General features: G+C 34.2%; 3 protein-coding genes across 3 annotated transcripts; all 3 read right to left on the bottom strand.

The window, feature by feature from the left end:
* Positions 1 to 3,438: 3,438 nt before the first annotated feature.
* LOC141691030 (uncharacterized) lies at positions 3,439 to 3,996 on the bottom strand. Its single transcript, XM_074495778.1, has one exon. The coding sequence runs from the start codon at positions 3,994 to 3,996 to the stop codon at positions 3,439 to 3,441; it is 558 nt and encodes a 185-aa protein (XP_074351879.1).
* Positions 3,997 to 5,750: 1,754 nt separating this feature from the next.
* Positions 5,751 to 10,575, bottom strand: LOC141689134 (uncharacterized). Its single transcript, XM_074493321.1, has 5 exons — positions 10,354 to 10,575; positions 9,446 to 9,603; positions 7,738 to 7,804; positions 7,067 to 7,168; positions 5,751 to 6,072 (listed from the first exon to the last, which is right to left on the bottom strand). The coding sequence occupies exons 1-4, from the start codon at positions 10,483 to 10,485 to the stop codon at positions 7,070 to 7,072; spliced, it is 456 nt and encodes a 151-aa protein (XP_074349422.1). The 5' UTR covers positions 10,486 to 10,575; the 3' UTR covers positions 5,751 to 6,072; positions 7,067 to 7,069.
* A 959-nt stretch (positions 10,576 to 11,534) lies between these two features.
* On the bottom strand, positions 11,535 to 14,321 carry LOC141693089 (uncharacterized). Its single transcript, XM_074498094.1, has 2 exons — positions 13,388 to 14,321; positions 11,535 to 12,650 (listed from the first exon to the last, which is right to left on the bottom strand). The coding sequence occupies exon 1, from the start codon at positions 14,130 to 14,132 to the stop codon at positions 13,536 to 13,538; it is 597 nt and encodes a 198-aa protein (XP_074354195.1). The 5' UTR covers positions 14,133 to 14,321; the 3' UTR covers positions 11,535 to 12,650; positions 13,388 to 13,535.
* Between the last annotated feature and the right edge of the window lie 642 nt (positions 14,322 to 14,963).

The raw sequence follows: 14,963 nt of genomic DNA on the forward strand, positions 1-14,963 counted from the left end.
CTTAATGCCCGTGTCTTCACAGTACTTCAAGAATTCTCCTAAACAAAACTCACCCCCTCAGTCCATAATACTTTGATCTCCTGTTTAGATTCTTTCTCAACCAGGACTTTAAACTTCTTAAAACAAGTAAATGCCTCATCTATTGTATTTAACATATAAACCCACATATCCCGACTAAAATCATCGACAAACAATAAGAAATACCTGTTTTTCGCTGGAGTTGGTGGTGAAATAGGGCCGCAGATGTCCTCGTGTATTAATTCCAGTCGTTCTTTAGCAGTAAAATATGTTGCAGATGGAAATGGACGCCTAGTTTGCTTTGACATCACACACCCATTGCAGACACTGTTCGGATGAATCAGATCAGGAAGTCCACGTACCATTTTATATTTCGACATCAGTAGCATGGCTGGAAAGTTAACATGACCTAACCGTGAATGTCATAGCCAGAAAGTTTCTTCTGCTTTCGCCAGTACACACATATCCCTATCTTGCTTAACAAAGACCTTGTACAATCTGTTCGTGGATCTTCTGACTTTCATTAGCAATATTTTATTCTCATCATACACCCACAAAAACTCGCCTTTCATAATTATATCATTTCCATTTTCTGATAGTTGGCCTAATGAAATTATATTGTTGCACAAGTTAGGGATAAAATATACCTCCCTGAGAATGCACTCATTGCCATCACTGGTAGTAAATTGTACTAATCCCCTCCCTTGTATCTTTACAGTGGAACCATCACTAAACTTTACTTGTCCATTGACACCTTCGTCCAATTCCTTGAACTTTCCACGCTGCCCCGTCATGTGATTGGATGCTCCATTATCAAGGTACCAGATATTTGAGTCCATATTGTTGTCATTCACCGTGTTGTTCAACCTGGATGTCACACTTTTCTCATTCAGCAAAACCAATCCTTCTCCGACATCTTTACATTTTGCTAACAGTAGAGTAGGTTCATCACCATTAATCTGAGCTAAGTTCACCTCATTTTTAGCTTCTTTTTCCCGTTTGGGCTTACGACATTCAGCGGCAAAATGCCCATAAGCGCTACAGTTGAAGCATCTAACTTTTAATATGTCTCTCACACCTCAGACCACCTCTCTACCAATGCGTGTTCCATCCTTTCTTGTCCTTTTTAGCCACTCCTCCCGTGTCAAGAGCAGTTGTCCATCACTATTCTCCCTCTTCATCCATTCTTCTTCTGTCAAAAGAAGTTGTTGTCCACCACTATTATCGCTTTGCCCACGAAGTATTTCTTCATGTGCTTTAAGAGATCCAACGGTTCCCTCAACAGACATTTCCTCTAAGTTTCCAAATTGTTCAATGGCAGATGTTATTAATAGGAACTTTGTGGGTACAGCTCGAAGGAGCTTCTTGATCACGTAGGCTTCTTCAATTTTTTCTCCACAAACTCGGATATTTGTTACCAAGCCATTCAATCTCAAACAGAAATCATCCAGTTGCTCTGTTTCTTTCATAGATAAAGACTCGAACTCAGCCTTAAGGGTTTGAGCCTTTGTTTTCTTCACTTTGTCTGCACCCAGATGCACTGTCTTAATCGCCTCCCATGCCTCCTTAAATGTTTTCTTCTCAGCGATTGACAGCAGCAAGTCCTCAGGGACTCTCTGATAAATTATAGCCAGTGCTCGCATATCCATTTTTTCTTCAACAGTAGTAGCCTTGGGGTCTTTGGGTTACATGGCCTCCCATACTCCATGAGCTTGCATAAAGACTCGCATTTTCAGAGCCCAGATAATATAGTTCGTTTTTGTTAACATTGGATAACTGAGGCCAAACGAAGTCTCTCTGTTCTTACTAGATTCTGCCATGATTTGTGGTTGAAGGTTTATTTCGAGCCTTGCTCTGATACCAGATATTGGATGTAAACAAAATGTACAAAACACAAGAAATAGCAAACTGTCAGTTTTGATATTACTGGAATAAGGTTTACAAATTGAAGAGTTAAGAACTCACTGAATACCAGCAAACTAGTTAAAAGAAAATGTGCTAACTAAGAACCAGGAACTAACGCCTGATTTATCTCCACGACTATCCTAACAGAACTCAGACTCCTAGACTTATTCAAACTGTATACAGACTCTGCAACAGCTGACTTATTCAACTCAGACCAAATAAGCAAATGACTAACGTTTAGATTAATAAATATTCCAACATATATCATATATTTTTAAAATTTTAATTATTTATTTATTCCGTGTACTTTCGTTCCGTGTCGTGTACCTATATTGAAAACCCAAACCCGACAGAAATAATATTCGTGTTTTTTCGTGTTCGTGTACCAACTTTTCAAATCCAAACACTATTTATTCGTGTTATTTCATACCGTGTTAACGTGTCGTATACCAGTATTGTCAGGTCTAGATCGTATAATCACATAGATATTAAATATTTATTTGGCAATCAAATTTTATATTTTTCTATTTCGCCACGCTCACTAAGAGCATCTCCAAGAGACTCTTAACCCACTCTTTAAAAATAATATTTAAAAATAGATCATAACAAAGATAATATAGGTTCATCTCCAACAATAATTTTTAAACTCACTCTTTATATATTATTTTATAATTAAAAATACATTAAAGTTATAAAAGGACAAAATAAGAGGGAGGGAGAAAGAAAGTGAAAAGATTATTTTAATATAAAATGTAAGTTAAGAGTTTGGTAGAGACTCTTATAATTGAGTAAAGAGAATAGGCTCTTAAATTTTTAAAAAGCCTTTAAGAGTCTCTTGAAGTTCAAATTTTAGCATCCCTCTCTATTTTTAAACTTAAGAACCCATGTAAAGAGTTTTTTGGAGATGGTATGAAACTATTATCCGCCAAGCTGCAGAGAATGGGCCTCTAGCCAATGAAAACTATCAGCCTAAAGTTGGCCATTGAGTTCATAAATTTTATTTGGAATGGGCTTTGGTTTTCTCTTGTACCACCTGAACTGAAGCTTTCAGAGTCCGTTTAGTGTTAAACCTACACATCAGCCAGCTTTTCTTGTTTCTTTAAGATCCTTTGTTTCTCCTTCATAGTTAGATACTACTCCCAGACTCATTGAATTGTTAACCTTGTGCAAATTCTGTGTAGCAAACTAATCTTTAGTATCTTCAAGTACTACTTAATAAAAAGTTAGATTTTAAATCGTGTTTGGTGCACAAGTCTCCCGACCTTAATGTAAAGGTCATACCAATGCACAACAAGTGAACTGATAAACAAAAGGATGAGGCTAATTCATTAAAGCCAGTGGAGAAGAACAGAACATAACATAGCCTTTTATTACCAAAATAACTAATACTCTTGAAAGCACAAATGGTAATGAAAAAAGTAAGACAAAAGGATTACTTTTTTGCATTGCACTGCTACATAATGGAACTCAATCTACTCATAACTGTAATCAAAATCTCCATCTTTTAACTCACAGTCACAGATGAAGAGACAAATCAATCTTTTGATCTTTACCAACACTATCATTATTCCCATTAACACTAACATTATTATTTTGGTATGAACTTTCTTTAGTAAATCCATTTCTTTGCCAGTTCAAGAAGCTTTGTTGATTATCTTCCTCATATTCATATGGGCTGTTGTTCATGTAATTCCCACCATAATACACCAGATTCTCGAATCTTGGGGCCCCTCCATTCGAACCGAACCGATCCAGAAATGGTGAGCCTGGTAATGCACAAAGATTAGCTGCATGGGCACTTAAGTAAAGAGAAGGATTGAGAAGCCCAAACTGATGATGATTTGGAGTGAAAAACAATGGTGGGGTTTGAAAAGTTGAATTATAATTGCACATAGAAGAAGCTCTTTTCGCCTTCTTTGCTGCAATTCTTTCTTTCTTGTGAGCATTTTGATGGCCTCCCAAAGCTTGTGAGCTATGAAATTTTCTTGAACAGAATAAACATGAAAATGATCTTGCTTCTGTGGAATCTTCTGCATTGTTTGGTGATTGATACACGATATTTTCAGCATCCATGTCTATCTGTAACAACAAGTGTGAACAAGAAATTCTATCAAAATTGTAATTTTGATTATGATATCATAACATGCAACATATATTTATAAAGAAATTTGACCTTAAAGAAGATGAGTTGAAGTAGTATTTAGTTTGTCTAGGCAAGAGTGACAGAAAATATATATAAAAGAAACAAGCAAAGTACTTGTAAAGAGGTTTGAAGTTTGGCTTTTGAAGCTGATGATGATGTAAACTATAAAGAGGGTATTTAAAAGAGTTTTTGTGTTGGAAAATGTGAAGCCAAGTGTGGTGGGGGGTGAGTATATATTAAAGGTAATGTGATGGTAATGGCAGTTGAAATGCAAGAGGATGTATGGGCTTGGGAACAGAGGATATAAGAAAGAGAAAAAAGAAGTATCCTCACAGGCTCACACTATGAAATATGCTTAGTATGCTATGCATGGTGTGAGCCTGCGAGGCAAAGAGATTTATTGGTGGGGGAGAGAGATATGCATAGTGAAACAGGCAGAGAGATTTATTGGTGGGAGAGAGATGCATGAATTGGGAAATGGAATCTGTCAATCTTTCTGACAGTTTATCTGGTTTCATGGGCACTCACTTGGGTTTTCATTTTGCAGGCATTTTTTATGGTATGTTTCAGTTGTTTTGTTTAGTCCATCAGCTATGGTTTGAGATGTTTTGGTCACTAATAGTACAGTACAATACTTCTTTTCTACGTGTTTCACAAAATCTGAACAAATTTATACTCCATGCCCATCATCACTGATACTATATGGAAGCCACGTTCAGGGGTGGTAACATTTCACACTATTCAAATATGCAGCATCAGTTCGAGATTGAATGTTTTGATTAGTCCTGATAAAATTGGGGTTGAATTCGACATTAACCTAACACATGAACAATCAAGGTTCGATTCTAGACAATCTAGTCAATCTCACATCCATGCAAAATTTGTGGGATCAAAACTTTCAAAATCACTCAGATATTGAGTTTAATCGATTTTTTTTCTTTTGACCCATTAAAATTTTGAGCCAAGTTTGATCAACACAAAATTTGAAATAAAGTTTATATACCCAAAAAAATGCGAAGCAAAGCTGACCTATGAGGCCAGGACCTATTTTTGCAACCCCTACCCTGCTAGTCAAATTTATCAATCATTTCTACAGAACCCTAACATCAGTGTTTCTTGGTTAGTAAGAACAGACTAGCAGAGTTATCAGAACAACTGAACAAGATTATTAATGAAATCAATAAAAACATATACTCCATCTTCTCAAGTCACCACCACTTTAATTAGTCTAGCAGCTACTATGTTTTAAACATTATAAACAAGATGCTCTCTCTATTTTTTTTCTTCAAAAACACTGTAGATAGATGTATTATTTGGGTGGCAATCTCTTCTGGCATGGGCAATGAACAGTCCCCCACTTGGTCAGTGCAGTATTAATAGTAGTAGTATACTAGTAGTTATAGTGGTGGCCTTCTCATTTTAGCAATGTCATAGCATTCCTTTCTTTCTTATCACATGATCCCCATCCATGCACATGATCACTCTGCTCCCCTCCCTTTCCTTGCATTTATAAATTACATATCAAATGTTGAATCTCAAGTGACAGAAGTTACCCTTACTATGTTACCCACTGTTTCTATTTTGTTAATTCATGTTGAGACTAGGGATTGGGGAACATAATGGTTGTTTTGTTGATACTATGTTGGGCTCGAGAGGACTGAATCCTTCCGGAAGCAGATTGAAGTACGGGAATAATCTCCAAATAAACAGCCTTTTTTTTCAATTTTCTTCGATTAATACATATTAATCTACAGATTACTAGTTAACTACAAATTCAAGAGCTTGATCTACAAAAACCCATAAACAAAATATGAAAATTAGTATAATTTTGGTCTTACAAAATAGTGAAAGGGCCTGCTCAATCTTAATTATATCCTCGCTGCAACACTATAGAGCAATCTGACAACTCTATGCCCAAGCCATGCAACTTGTCAGTTCTTCCTTTCATAGTCTTTCCATGTTCTGCAAATTCAGGACTCTCCGCTGCAAAACCCAGTAACCATGTTCTGCAAATTCATGACAATCTCCGTTGCTTAAAAAAGATCTACTTTTCCCAAAAAAAAATAATAGAGTAAAACATCTTACTAAACCTATACCTCAACAGAAACTTTTTCTTTATCAGAATTAAGAACCAATATATAGGCTTTCGAAAAATTTGTGACTGACTACCAGTGTGATTCTTTTAATATTCAACATGCAGTTCCATAAATACAAAACATCAAGACAAGTATTTATTGATATATAGGATTGGAGCAGAGATAACAAGAAGCCATTTAAGGCCTGTGGATACTTTTAAGTTTAATTATCTGGAAAGATTCTTTCTTGACATATTCCATATTTAAAATAAATCAAACAAGTCTATATGTACGTAATTACAGAGAGAACCTCTTGTAAAGCTTATCATCTCCTCGACTAAAATGCAAATTATCAAAGCATGTTTCTCACAATCCACAATACGGTCAGTTTGCTTTGTAGGTTGAAATTTTAGCTTGAAATGAATAGTCTCTATTTAAATTTTAAATATAATTTAATTCCTTAACATTAAAATATGCAAGTGTACTAGTTGCTACATGCTGTTCATTTTAGGCTGCTTGATACCAGTGAAATTCATCTCTCTCTCTCTCCCTCCCTCCCTCTCTCTCTCTCTCTCTCCACTTTTGTTGTTTTTGCACCATCAGAAACAATTTAAAATCAACTACAGTATTTCTATAGCTTAATTATGTTTTAGATACAGAAACTTAACGAGCATGCATTTATTTCTCATCATCGATTTTAATCAAATAGATTACTTTGTGCTTGAGATGCTATGATCCAACAGACATCACAATTGCACACAATTATAAATTAAACCAGTATAAGAAACAGAGCCAGCTAAGCCAAAATTTCTGTAGAAATTTAACTTCTATTGCATAACTGAAGAATTATACCATACATATTATACAGAAAAAGATTCACGTTAAATAATTACATAATTTCATCAGGAGAAAAAATAGAACCCACCTCTTACACATCTTTATACAACAACTGGAACTTTGGTATCCGCTCTGGGGGAAGTGGGCAATTTACTATAAGCTTTCCTTTCATAGCTCCTCTAAATATTTCCTGCAAGGAGGAAGGGTATCTCATATTAATGCATTATAAAGTTCATATGCAACACTCTCTTTTCATCTATAAAATCTGAAGCATGGTTAGAATTGTATAGCTAACACGGCGACTTGCATTATTCTGTGATGACCCAACCATGAAGGCAAAACAAAACACGGCCTAGGTTCAATATGTCAATATTTTTAATCTCTCCGTGCTATATTAGAAATAGCTAGAACATAATAGGGTGTTTTGTTATGAAACCCATTGCAAGCAATTTAAGGTCTACGGTGTACCCTTTAAAACACTGACCAGAGATATATTATATGAAATATATATAAAATGATAACTTAGAAAACTATAACATGAAGTTACTGGTATATTATAAATTCCTCTTATTATGTATGTGTAAGGAGCAGGAAGAAGTTGTAAAGGTAGCCTTCTACAAACTAGAGGTTTAGTTTTATATCTCTATGTCCAAACATGAATGCATGCAACCAAAAAATAAGGTAATATCAAATATAAAAGTTACAGCATCCAACAAAACGAAGGCTTATTGCATCTAAAATATCAGCAGTGAACCTAACCTCAACAACATCCACAAAATCCTGCTTACTCTGAAATGCACCAACCCACTTAGTATGATCTGCACTCCTGAATAAGAAACATATGTAATCACAAAGGTGTCAGAAACTTAATGTTTCATAAAATTACAAAGAATAAACAACAGAAGATTTATGCAGGAAATGAGTTTAAAGTGGGTAAGACACAAGGATAGAACTGTCTACAGTTAGGAGCCCTGTGTATATATTTTCAATTTCCAGCATGAGTTTTCACAAAATACTAACTGACCAACTGACTAGCTCAATTACGGAATAATCACTAACTAAACATTAATCTATACGTTAACAAAACCAAAAACTTTAAGTGAATAATACCACACTTATACAAAGTATTTATCCACCAGAGTTTAATACTTTGAAAGGGAACGCGGTACGCAATTTGACAAATTCCTGAGGCCATAATTTGCTTTAACCAAAGATGAGACTAAAACAAGTAAAAGAAAGAGATGTTACCAACACATAGCTCAAGGACAACTCCGCAAATATCAATTTGAAGTAACCCAATATGAGGCTTATATTTTAAGTTAAAGATAGAATTGTTTGGAGTAATGTTTCATAAACCTCTGTGATCCCAGTAACAAGACAAATGCTAAGCGACTATACCCAAGCTTAGCAATTTAGCTCTTTCAAACTTTTTACCTCTCACATGTAATTTCTCTTAGATTTTTGTACTTGCGAGAAGAAAAAGGAGAAGAAAAAGAGACTAGTGTCACTGGTAAACCAAAAGAAAAGTACTGAACTGAATAGGATTTGACTTTTGAGATGAACTGAAATTATGTATCTAGTTTGTACATTTAGTAGTCAGCCCCACATTCCTAGAATAATTAGGCCATAACTAGCCGAAGTTTATTGACTTCTATTTATGTATGGAAAACATTATTTCTAGCCAAGTAGGTCATGTTTCCGAATTACAACCAAATAAATTTTCACAACTTCAGTGGGAAGATTATACAACGGGAGATTGCCCCTGCAAGTGGCTAGAGGGCTTACTACAAGAAGTAGATAACAGACATGTACTGAAAATCCTGATTTAAGGTCTTGGAATTCGGATAAAAATGACCCGAACCTGAAGGAGCTTTACTGATAAATGAGTCAAAACTTAATATATATTTCACCACTTTTACTAAAAATAATATAGTAATAGTAGATAATATTTTGATTATATTATCAGAGTCAGAAAGAACCTCATAAAAGTTGATTAGTGAGCCTAGAACTACAAGCGGCCTAGTAAGCATCCAACAACCAAGTTTTATTAAAGATGATAGAAGCTTAAATGAACAGAATCTAACATTTGTGTTTTGATTAAAAATGAAGTAGTTAACGTCAGATTATACTATGATCATCTCCTTGCAGTTAAAAAGTCCTTTCTATAATGTTTTCTTACACGGAAAAAACAATGGTATATAGCCAAGTAAACAACACTGAGTCTAATTATTTACAGACTACAACTGAAAAGCATCTTAATCATACAAGTAAACAAAAAGTGAAAATCCAGTATCGCTGTAAGAGCAATTTTATTACCGATAAAGCTAAAAGAATAGAATATTAAAAATATCTGTGTCTTTGCAGATACACACATTGATACGCACATATTTAATAATCAACATCAGAAAAATGACAAAGAAATTCTGGCAAATAGTTACAAATTCATTGAAAAATAAAAGAAGAGTACCCTGAATCCATCTTCATGTGATGAGCATTAAAAAAGAAAACAGTCGAGGGGATAAAGGTAATGTCAAAGTACTTGACATAAACTTGGACGTCTTCGGAATCAACATCGACTAGAGCTATACTTGCAAACTTGGACACATCCCTCTCAGACTTAGAAAGCTGTTCCATACCAAAAAACGATAAATAAACAAAAGCTCAGACAACCTTCTAATTATAACAATTAACAAAATAATGTAAAATCAAAAGAAATATGAGAAATATAAAGAGTTGAAGTTAATAATCAAAAATTATATTTTAACAAATTATGACAGTAGACGCTAAGCAAAAAATTCAATATCAGTAGATTGTAATAACTAATTCGAAATGTTATAAAATACTGCATCAATCAAACTGTTTGAGGGCGCTGTTTTTAATTAAGCTCCTACAACACACGCACATACAATGCGTATATAAATTAAGAATAAAAATTCCCATATACTAATTTCTCGTGAGAGCAACTAAACTCGAAACTGAAAATGTAAAAAAATTAACATTACATTGATTGGAGCAAACTATAACAGTTCCATTATCCTTTTTCTATCGGATCGAATGTGTTGTTTGTAATTAAGCTCATAGACATAATGTGTTATATAACAAGACACGTTGTTACCTATTCTTATTATATACCATACGTGTACCTTAATTTCTAGTGAGGCAATCGTAAAAATTAGCATATTGAGAAATTATAACAGCAACTATTAACCAAATTGTTTCATTGTTTAAAAAACAAGTTGTTTCTAATTAAGCTCATTGAAAACAGTTGTGCCTGGTATTAAAACATTTGGAACTGATATATGATTTATGGACGGGGAGGGGGGGCGAGAGAGGGAGAGGGAGAGGGAGAGGGGGAGAGAGAGAGAGAGTACTAACGACGTCGTCGAGAAGGAGAGAGACGGAATCACTGGAAGTTCCGAAACGAAGAACAAGAACTTTATCGATTGTGTCTCGTATTACAGTGTCAATCTCTTCTTTCTTCTTCAGCGTTCTTAATAAATAGCTCATCTCTCTCTCGCTCTATATCTCTCTCGATCTCGATCACCACCGCAGCGATTTGGAATTGCGGTTCTTCTATTTACTTTCCGTTTCGTTAATGAGGGCTTTTAATTTTTAATTTTTTTGGCTTTTTATAATTTTCCATTTTTGAAAATATATAAATTATAAACTTGTTATTTATTTTTATAAATATTCATTTTCCATTTCAAAGTCATTGACTTTATTTTTCAAGAAACTAATTTATTAAACTGCCCTCCGTAACGGCCTTTTAAAATAATATTTCATCTTTTTTTCTTTTTTATATTTCTTATATGATCTTGGTCATTCAAAATTATGAATAATAAATAAATACAATAAATTAAAAAATTTAAAAAAGTCGTTGTTTTGTTAATAATTTTTATACCGCTCTCTCATTATTCAAAAAAATTGTCATAAAATTATATTATGCATTAGTCATTAATCGATGTAATATTTTTTCTCTTTATTAATTTAAAATTTTGAAAAAATTACAAAAATAGATTGAAACGATATGAGAGTCACTGCCTCATCGCTCTTGTCTTTTCATTTGCGTAAGTAGATAGTAATATGATAATATAAGGATTTTAAAATATTTTGAGAAAGTATATTTATAAATATTTGTCTATATAGTTTTTTATTCCAATGAGCCGTTTTCTCATTATTCAAAAACATTATCATAAAACTATATTATGCATTAGTCATTAATGGATGTAATATTTTTTCTTTTTATTAATTTAAAATTTTGAGAAAATTACAAAAATAGTTGAAACAACACGATAGTCACCCCCTTCATTACACGATAGTCACCCCCTTCATTGTCCTTGTCTTCTCATTTGCGTAAGAAGCTGAACTTGAGGAGAATGTCACATAACAAGTCTACCAATGACTGCAATTAAAATTAACCTAACCAATGACTGCAATTAAAATTAACCTAACAAAGTAGTATGACACTGAATTCACATTAAAATGGAACTTGAAGAGAATGTGACATTACAAGTCATTTTAATGTGACATTACAAGTCTAAAAATGACTCAAGGAATTAGCCCAAAGAAGAAAATTAATTTCTGATTGAAACTGAAATTTGTGCAGAATATTAGAAGAGACTGGAGAGCAGTAGTGCAGGACCAGACTAAGAAGTTAGAGAATATATAGTTCATGTCTACAATGAAGAATATCACAAGATTATGTTAGAGTATGACCATATTCGTTGATCCATCTCATGTCCAGTCTTCTCAGGACTGGAGATGCATCTCTAACTGTATCACTTCATACATTCACGCCTATATCACTGTCAATAATCAGTATCGTTGTCATACTGTCCTAGCCTAGCAAATTTCGACACTACAAGTGCAGTTACCCGGAGACAGTTCCAGAAAGCCCATGTCTAGTTGTAGAACACCTCAACCTCCTCATTATATGCTTGGCCACGTGTTATGCTGACTCAAGCATCTGAAACAAGAAAGAAGACGTCCGTCATGTTCATCTGAACCCTTTTCTCTTGTACCAGATGCTCTTTCCCATTTTTTATTGCAGTCTCCAACATCACCATAATCTCCCCTCTCTAATGATCAAGGTGGTGCCATGCTTGTTCTCGAATTGGGTTAGTATCAGAAGGCTGCGCTGAAAGGTGAATTCTCCTAAACTGTCTACTCACTACTCAGTTCCTCCTAAATAACAGAGGATGAGAATGTTTCATGAGAGCAACTCCGAGACTTGAAAGTATGATACTTTCTGGCCTCTTAAACAACTTCCCAGCCATGAACATCTGTACAGCATAAATTAAAGCTCAAGCTTCCACAGAGTTTCCACCTTCTAGATTTCCTCCTTGCATACACTAAGAAGCCTACGAGCAGCTTAGCATCTACTCACAACTGAACTTCAGAGTTTCTGCAGATGCTATATCATTACTTTAAACTAGATTCTGAGCATAATCATACTCACATATCATGGAAAATGCACAAAAAAAGAATAGCATCGGGGGGCTGATCTATGCAACTGGGGAATGAAGCTTTATCCCATTCCTTGTTGACAGCATCACTATGCAACAGGGGAATGAAGCTTTATTCCGTTCCTTGTTGACAACATCACTATTTGCATCATTTGTTAAGCTTCTTTTTCAATTAGCCATCTACGTTGAATGAGCTGATGTGGTATGCTGCTTAAATACTGAAATAATCAGGACTAGTCCAGCAACAGCAGTTCTAACTATCCAATCTAAACCAGAAACTTGAGCAGATAATATAGCAAAACAGCACAAAAATCATCCATCAGTGCTACCATACAGGAGACCTACCAGCTACCACACTGGAAGGTAGAGGTCAAAAAGATAAACTCCTAACCAGATAGTTCTAACAACGTCCAACAGAAAACCTACAAAAATACAAACTAACCCACTCTAAATTGGAATTTGGAGGACAGTTCATGACTGAACAAGGTGCAGTCTAGATATATTTACCTTATAATTCACCATAGTATTTCAAGAACTCAGTCAATTACCTTAATACTAAATTGTACATATTCGGTGAACTGAAGGAAAAAATTCATTCTGTGTGCATGCTTAAACTTATACGGAGTATAACTTATTACACCAGTTAGAACTTAGAAGTCTCTCAAGATCCAAAGTCCATCATAGGACTTCATTGTGAAGTGAAAAGAGCATACAACCAAAGTTATAGAATTATAATTGGCTTAGATCGGTACCTCTATCCATTATAGATCACTCAAAGGGAAACGACACGCAGAACAGGAATTTTGAAAATCTTTTTAAAAGAGCAATGGTTGATACAAGACACATACAAATATGTCAAATGTGTAAATAGTCAGGAAAAATAATTAATTTTCCAGTATAAGAATCACATACATGTTATCTATTAGAAAAAATCCCAGACTCACCAAGAGGAAGCATTTAGAATTAGAATAATTGTCAACTACGAGCTTCGGTATTTTGGTGAGACGATCAGGGCACGCACATAACAAAAAACTGATCCTTATGCAAGTCACTCTATCTTCTACCTTACTCGTTGCAAAATTACCTTCAAAATCAATCCTCTTCACCAAAATCAGGCCCAACCGACTGTTCAAAATCAGCATCCATTATCACCCCATCCATTATATGCAAAACAATTTTCCCCCTCATCACATCCATCCGTTCACACCGAACTCTATTAACCATCAACATCCCCTTCTTATCCTTCGAAACAAACAACCCAAATCCCGACAACGAATCATAACACATCTCTTTCTCAACACCCACAGACCCCGAAAAAATCATCCTAGGCACAACCGAAAACCCCAAAATCCTACTAAGTATGGCATAACTATCATTAAATTTCTCCCCAAGAACCAAACTATCACTCAAATTCAACCTCAAATCTCTCTCAAAAGCTTTTTGGGACGGCATAAAAATCGTAAAAGCTAAATCTTGAGGCAACATTTCAAGCATCAGTTCACCAAATTTCCCAATCGCATAGTCATTTTGTACTAGTAAAACATGATAATTAAACTTTCTGGGCATATTTAAATTCACAGTTACATCAGGGAGCCTAAGAAATGAGATAATTATTACAGATAAACAAGAAACTGTAATTAACACACCAATATAAGCTATTACATTTCTTGAAAATGAACTTCTCTTCATAATAACTGTAAAATAATATAATTCAATATGGGATTGACAGAATTTAATACGGAGATTGAGACAGGACAGTTAGATACATACAATCATGCAATATATGTGTGTCTGAAGTACTCACAGTTTCAACGAGGAAGATTGATGACTAACACGTTGACTATCTTGCGAACTGCTCTTCATGCGTGTACTTTTATATCTCTTGCAATTTTCTTGGTTTTTCTTTTTATCTTTTCTATATAATTGAATTAATTTTACTAGAGAATGTTTACAGCTGGCATTTTCAAATCTTTTTCGATTGTGATTTTTAATTAATTATAATATTATTTTATTATATTTACTATTTATATATTATAATTTTATAATAGTTATTATAAATCCCTTATCCATGACATAGAGATATTATCAGCAATTGAGCAAAATTTAATTCTGTATCCGAATTCGATTTAACTAAATATCCGATTAACTGGACTGAAAACCATATTATTTGAATCCAAATAACTAGTTAATTAGTATTTCTTCTTACTCCATGTTGCAGGATTATTGCCCCCAACAAAGAATAATGGTTTCGAGATGAAAAATGTTAGAGTTCTATAGATGAAAAATGTTAGAGTTCTAAAAATATTTCTCAAAATGGTTCCCGAATGATAAGTTATCAATGTGCTATTGAATGTATTCTCATAAATGAAATGAGTCTCTCGTGTATTAATATGAACTAGCGTAATAACTCGTGGAGACACAAATCATTTTCTAGAATTTTTTTATGCATGCAATTATAATGTTTTTAGTTATATTCTTATTTGTAAATGTTGTATAATGTCTAACGTATTTATCTGTATA

This window comes from Apium graveolens, chromosome 10 (assembly GCF_009905375.1).
Source record: "Apium graveolens cultivar Ventura chromosome 10, ASM990537v1, whole genome shotgun sequence".
Lineage (NCBI taxonomy): Eukaryota > Viridiplantae > Streptophyta > Magnoliopsida > Apiales > Apiaceae > Apium > Apium graveolens.

Excerpts from the sequence above, each read along its gene's own strand:
- LOC141689134 (XM_074493321.1), bottom strand. The coding sequence starts at position 10,485 with ATGAGCTATTTATTAAGAACGCTGAAGAAGAAAGAAGAGATTGACACT. Across the intron at positions 9,604-10,353 it reads CTCTCCTTCTCGACGACGTC|CTTTCTAAGTCTGAGAGGGA; the intron begins GTTAGTACTCTC and ends GGTATGGAACAG. Across the intron at positions 7,169-7,737 it reads ATTTTGTGGATGTTGTTGAG|GAAATATTTAGAGGAGCTAT; the intron begins GTTAGGTTCACT and ends TCCTCCTTGCAG.
- LOC141691030 (XM_074495778.1), bottom strand. The coding sequence starts at position 3,996 with ATGGATGCTGAAAATATCGTGTATCAATCACCAAACAATGCAGAAGAT.
- LOC141693089 (XM_074498094.1), bottom strand. The coding sequence starts at position 14,132 with ATGAAGAGAAGTTCATTTTCAAGAAATGTAATAGCTTATATTGGTGTG.